Here is a 5,960-nt window from a genome sequence, read left to right on the forward strand (position 1 = left end):
TATATTCTGTGTGTGTGTGTGTGTGTATATATATAGGCTATATTCTACCAATATATTTTTTATTGTTTTAAAATTATTTTGAAAATATAAATATTTTTTAAAGAATATATTTAGTCCTCCATATATTTCAATCCAAGAAAATCACAGTCACATATGTTACATTTGAAGAAAAATGTCTTGTTGTCTATAACATATGTGAACATATAACGCATTTGAATAAGATAAAAGTTCAATTGAATTAAAATAAGTCATGAATAAAGCCTAAATGTAGGCTACTATAAGATTAGAAATACATTTTGAAATATATTTTGACAGGCTATATGAAGTTTGAAAGTAAATATATTTTCAATGTAAAAAAAAATAATTTTATTGAGCTTCACTGTTTACAATATGTAAAATATATTTTGGTCAGACAGATTTATTGATTAATTGATTGACATACAGAAAACAAAGTTTGGGGAAACTAAGTGCATTAAACAGTAAAACTGTTTGCACTATTAACCAGTGTGTTCATAAATATTATAGCCTAATAAATAATAATAATAATAAATAATATGATAAGAAATAGCCCTAACAGTTTGCAGTATTTTAAGCAGCATGGCGTTTTTACTGCTAAAATAACTGGAAGAGCAATGACACCGGAAGTCTCGCACAAAAATACTATAGTAATTTATAGTAAATACTAAAGTGTTTTTGAACCATACTATAGTAAAGTAATTGAATTAGTTTGTTGTGGTAATTCTATAGTTGCTGTGATAACATAACAACTATAATAATATAAACAAATTACTTCACCCAATAGTTTTCTACAACTATAGCCTACATGAAAAAATACTATAGTAATTTATAGTAAATATTATAGTGTTTTTTGAACCATACTATAGTCAAGTGTATTATACTGTATATATTATAGTATTTACAACACTTTGTTACTGAATGCTACAGCATACTGTAGGTTAACTCTAGTGAACTGATAAACTGTAATAAATACTGTAGTATACTTTCGTTTTTAGCGAGTTTTTACTGAAGGGGAGCATGATGCTTTGGGAACGACTTTTTGGGTAAGACGCTCGCTCGTTCACTGGATCCTGGTTTGTTTTCGAAGCAAACGTGGCGACTTGCACCATCTGTGCTGTTATATTGTGTGATTCATTTATATCCATGACCTCCCTAGGTTTTGTTTCTGAGCTTTCCCAGATTTCCTCTGTAAACATGCGGTGAGGTCAAATCCTTACCTAGCATTTAACTTGATGAATGAATGTTCATGTTTGTTCAACAGATGCCTGTGTATTTTTACAGCAGAACTTTGATTTACACTGGCAGTCACAATTTGGACACACTTAGGCATGCTTTATCATGACTTCTTTCCACGTTTTAGAATGAAAGCAAAGCTATGGATAGAATAAGCTATAGAAATGTCACACAAAACTCTTTTATATTTAAGTTGCTTTGTCTGGATTTCAGCACATTTATCAGCCAGCTTCATAAGGTGCATCATGGCATGCTTTTAATTAAACACCAATGAAGGCGGAGCATACATGTGCTGCACAAGTAATGATGCTTTTACTTCTCATATTTAACTATGTACATTTTATTTGCATGAGAAAATTCAAACATAGACAATTTTACTCTATTGCATTAATTTACCAAGCGTGTCAACCATTTAAGCAGAAGCCTTAAAGTCTTTAATATCGTGAGAAACATCAGTTCACTCAAGTGTGGACAATGGGGCGGACAATAGGAAGTGGTTGATTTGTGGCTTTGATATTGTTTTATTTGATTGCACTCTAGTTATGTAAGAGTCATTAAAGCTGAAGTCATCAGCAATGTTTTCATGCACCTCATCCACAGTATTTTTTAAATTTACATTCACATATACTTCTATTTATTTATTTTATTCTGTTCTACTGGCTTTGATATAACATTTTAAAATAATATATGTATATATATATATATATATTTTTTTTTATTTTTTATTTTTTTATTTATAGATAAAGTAAAGATAATTACCTTGTAGTTTCTGAAGGCATAAGTATCTCCCAAACATATATTAAAATGTATAAACCTAGCACATTATTTATCTAATAATATATGTATATATATATATATCTATATATATTTTTTATTTATTTATTTATAGATAAAGTAAAGATAATTACCTTGTAGTTTCTGAAGGCATAAGTATCTCCCAAACATATATTAAAATGTATAAACCTAGCACATTATTTATCTGACAGTGTTTAAAATCGTACAATTATATTATGAAAACCGGTATAGCAAGCCGAAAAAGCCATGTGTTTTGTAGAATGAGGCTTATTTGAGATGCATGTGAATAGTACAGCATGTCCTCATACATGTTTGCACTGAATCAGAGGCTTTAGGCAAGTGACAGACTCGTTGCTATTATGTAACTTCATGCGGCAGTAGTGAAATCTGTGGTTGTTGGAACTCAACACTTGAACGGTTTTCTCTCGGTCTGTTCTCTTAGATGGGCATTTTGTAAATTGCTTGTTAGCTTGTGCTTCACCCTGTCAGGAAATTGTTGAACTATTATAATGATGTGGCTTGTTAAAGTAGGCTACATTTTCCCAGATCTGTAATGAGTGTCGTTCAGTGTTGTTGGGGATTGTCATTTCTTAAAACCAGTGCCACCCAAACTTTTGCTGTACTTGAAAATTGGGTTCATTATTCATTCTGATCCATTTTCTTCTTGTTTGTTTTTCCAGTTCTTAGCAGAAATTGTCAAACTGGGTTGCAAATCTTTGTGAATCAACCCAAAATTATACAACATGCCTTTAACAGTTACAGAGTGTTTTTAGACCTAGTCATATTAAAGGATTAGCTCTGCCAAAAATGAACATTTGATGAGAATTGACTCACCCTTAGGCTATCCAAGATGTAGATGAGTTTGTTTCTTAATGGAAACAGATTTGGGGAAATTTAGTATATGAATGGCAATAAATGGGTGCCGTAAGAATGAGAGTCCAAACAGCCGATGAAAACCAATCAACAGCTGATAATCCATCAATTATTGTTTTGAGAAGCCAAAAGCTGCATGTTTGTAAGAAACAAATCCATCATTATGGCATTTTAACTTTAAACTGTCACCTCTGGCCAGAGTCCACTAATGCTTTCTCCAGTGAAAATCACATCAAAATCCACCCCCATATAGCTTTTTACAGCTGTTTTGGCTTGTAAATGGTGTTTGGTCTGTGCATATTTCTCTCCTGATTCAGATGAGGTGATTTAAGAAGTGTCGTACCTGTTTGAATCATGCTTTCACCCGAAAATATTCAGTATCTAGAAGGAACATATAAATTCCTTGAGAACTATAACTTCCCGCTCATGTCCATTGCCGTCATAGTCTTCACATTCTTTCTGATGTGAGTGATCCATCTCTATCAAGCTAAATAGGCTATGTTTAACATGTGAATTCTTGCTAAATATGCAGTTATATTACGGGCCGTTGGCATGAATTGTACTCGTGATGGAGCGCTCTTGGAGCCACAACGCTCCGACTTCTTAAAAATATCGCTCCATTCAAAATCCCACCGCTCCGCTCACATACTCTGTTCTCCAGATGTTAGTTGATGGACTGGAGTGGTGTGGATTACTTGTAGATTATTGTGATGTTTTTATCAGCTGTTTGGACTCTCATTCTGACGGCACCCATTCACAACCATTCATATGACACATTTCTCCAGATCTTTTCGGATGAAGAAACAAACTCGTATACATCTTAGATGGCCTAAAGGTGAGTCAATTCTCAGCTAATTAAAATTTTTCATTCTGGCGGCACCCATTCAATGCAGAGGATTCGTTGGTGAGCAAGTGATGTGATGCTAAATTTCTTCTATCTCTTTAAAATTATTAGCATGGCTTGCTGGTTTTATTAGGAAGAGTCTTTAATCAATAGGAATAATAAAAATTCACTAATTAAATAATGTTTTGTTCTAAGGTAAATAATCTTTAAATGTGGCTGCTGTAAGCGTTTATGTGTACAAGTGGAATCAACTGATGTCATTGCCCATTAAAAACGATTTACTAGCTGTGAAGTAAATATTTGGCAATCCGCTGAACATCTGGATGAGGGTTTGGAGGTTACGAGCAGATCAATATTTGGCTGGTTAGTTAAATTTCAGGGTTAATGTAGGCCATGTACTCTTAGATCCTGTTTAATTACAAAATGTTCCCTTTTTCTGCAGTGCACGTTTATTTAATTCCTCAAATTCCCATTTTTAATGCTGTGTAAGCACGTTAAGTTCCTCTGAAATGCAGCCGTGTAGTCTGCTCTTTTAAAGAATTAAACTGTTGTGCAAAAATGATTGTTTTAGCGGTCGATTGCTGGATCGGCTCTATAGAGCTTCAGCTATAGTCAGCATTGCCCATGTATCGGCGTTTCTTAGAAAAGAGGGAAGTCAGAGTAGAAATCCACAAGTATTTGCAGATTGCTTAAGCTTAGTTATTTAAGAGTTGGTCATCAGATTATATATTACTGCACTTATGCATCTCTGAATCTGAGCCTTATTTTGTTTTTTGTTTTTTGTAGTTTATAATTAGATGTCATTTTCTAAATATTATGATCATGAAAGCAATACATACACTGTAAAAAAAAAATTATAATAATTTTTTGATGTTTTAAATTAAACAGAAGTTAGAGGAGTACATTTTTGCAAGAAAATATTTCAGGTTTTCTCCTATTATGTGTTTTATGCCATTTCTTTGTGAAATTTACTAGACATTTCTGAGTGAAATTCAGACCTACACCAATTTTCTTTAAAAAAAAAAATATTTCTACTTTATTTAAATTAATTATTTCTCATTTGACATTTACTTTTATAGAGAAAATAGCATATATATATATATATATATGAGTGAGAAAATGTCATGTAAAAAACTTTTTTTTTCCTGGATCCTGGCTTGAACTTTGAGTTTGTCTCACAAACACTGTTCACTTTCAGTAAACATGAGGTTCAAAGTTCATAAAACATGACTAACAATATCATAAAAGCTGAAGAGGACATTCAAGAGTGCCTGAATATTATTTATAGGGTCAGAGTCATGGGAAATCTGCAAATAGTTGTGATTGCAGGCCTTAAGATGTCATGGAAATGTTTTGAAAAAAACAACACCACACACATATTTAACAAATATTTAATATATTTGTCATTTCTTTGTCTTCCAGATATGGGTCGGTCGTTCCTCATTTTTCTGGTCGCTGTACTTTGGGCAGTTGAATGTGCCGTAATATCAACTAAAGAACCTTTAGGTTCAGGTAAGGAGTTGTATCTGTTGCCCTCATTAACTTTACTACCTGGATGAAATGAGTCATATACTGATACTGGCATTGATACTGATACTGGTAAATGAAATAATTCAATTATAGCTCGCGGAGTATATAATATTATATTTTTATAATATTATATATAAAATATACAAATTTTTGTATTGCTTGAAACATTAAATATGATATATTTTTCAGCATAATGTTACCCCTCCATGTTTGACGCGTTATTTTAATATCACTGATATACTATTATAGTTTTTGTAAATATTTTGAATTAATTCTAATATATATGTATATATATACAGTGGGTACGGAAAGTATTCAGACCCCCTTACATTTTTCACTCTTTGTTATATTGCAGCCATTTGCTAAAATCATTTAAGTTAATTTTTTTTCCTCATTAATGTACACACAGCACCCCATATTGACAGAAAAACACAGAAATTTCAGTGTAAATTATTTAATTTGACAGCGTATAGATAACAATAATCACATTATTATAATTTAATTTACGGATTAAATGTAAGAATTTGAAATGAAAGATGAGGTATTAAGGAGGTTTGGGGGAAAATGCCCTCTATAAAGGTAAAAAATGCCCTTAGATTAAATATAAAAAACATTCAGATTTATATGTCACAGCTGATAGAAAACTGATACAAATATTGCTTCAGAA

At 31.9% G+C, this 5,960-nt stretch overlaps 1 protein-coding gene across 2 annotated transcripts in view; it reads left to right on the forward strand.

The window, feature by feature from the left end:
* The first annotated feature begins 1,012 nt into the window (after positions 1-1,012).
* The window catches only part of LOC107558386 (interleukin-1 receptor type 1), a 25,654-nt gene continuing 20,706 nt past the window's right edge, over positions 1,013-5,960 (forward strand). The window contains exons 1-2 of one of the 2 annotated variants that reach the window (XM_016242052.1): positions 1,013-1,061; positions 5,186-5,275. In XM_016242052.1, coding sequence (XP_016097538.1) covers positions 5,188-5,275 — 88 coding nt within the window. In that variant the 5' untranslated portion in view covers positions 1,013-1,061; positions 5,186-5,187. Of the gene's footprint in view, positions 1,062-5,183; positions 5,276-5,960 lie in introns of both variants that reach the window. The other variant, XM_016242053.1, reaches the window with a different exon arrangement.

This window comes from Sinocyclocheilus grahami, unplaced genomic scaffold, assembly GCF_001515645.1.
Source record: "Sinocyclocheilus grahami isolate Dianchi unplaced genomic scaffold, SAMN03320097.WGS_v1.1 scaffold644.1, whole genome shotgun sequence".
Lineage (NCBI taxonomy): Eukaryota > Metazoa > Chordata > Actinopteri > Cypriniformes > Cyprinidae > Sinocyclocheilus > Sinocyclocheilus grahami.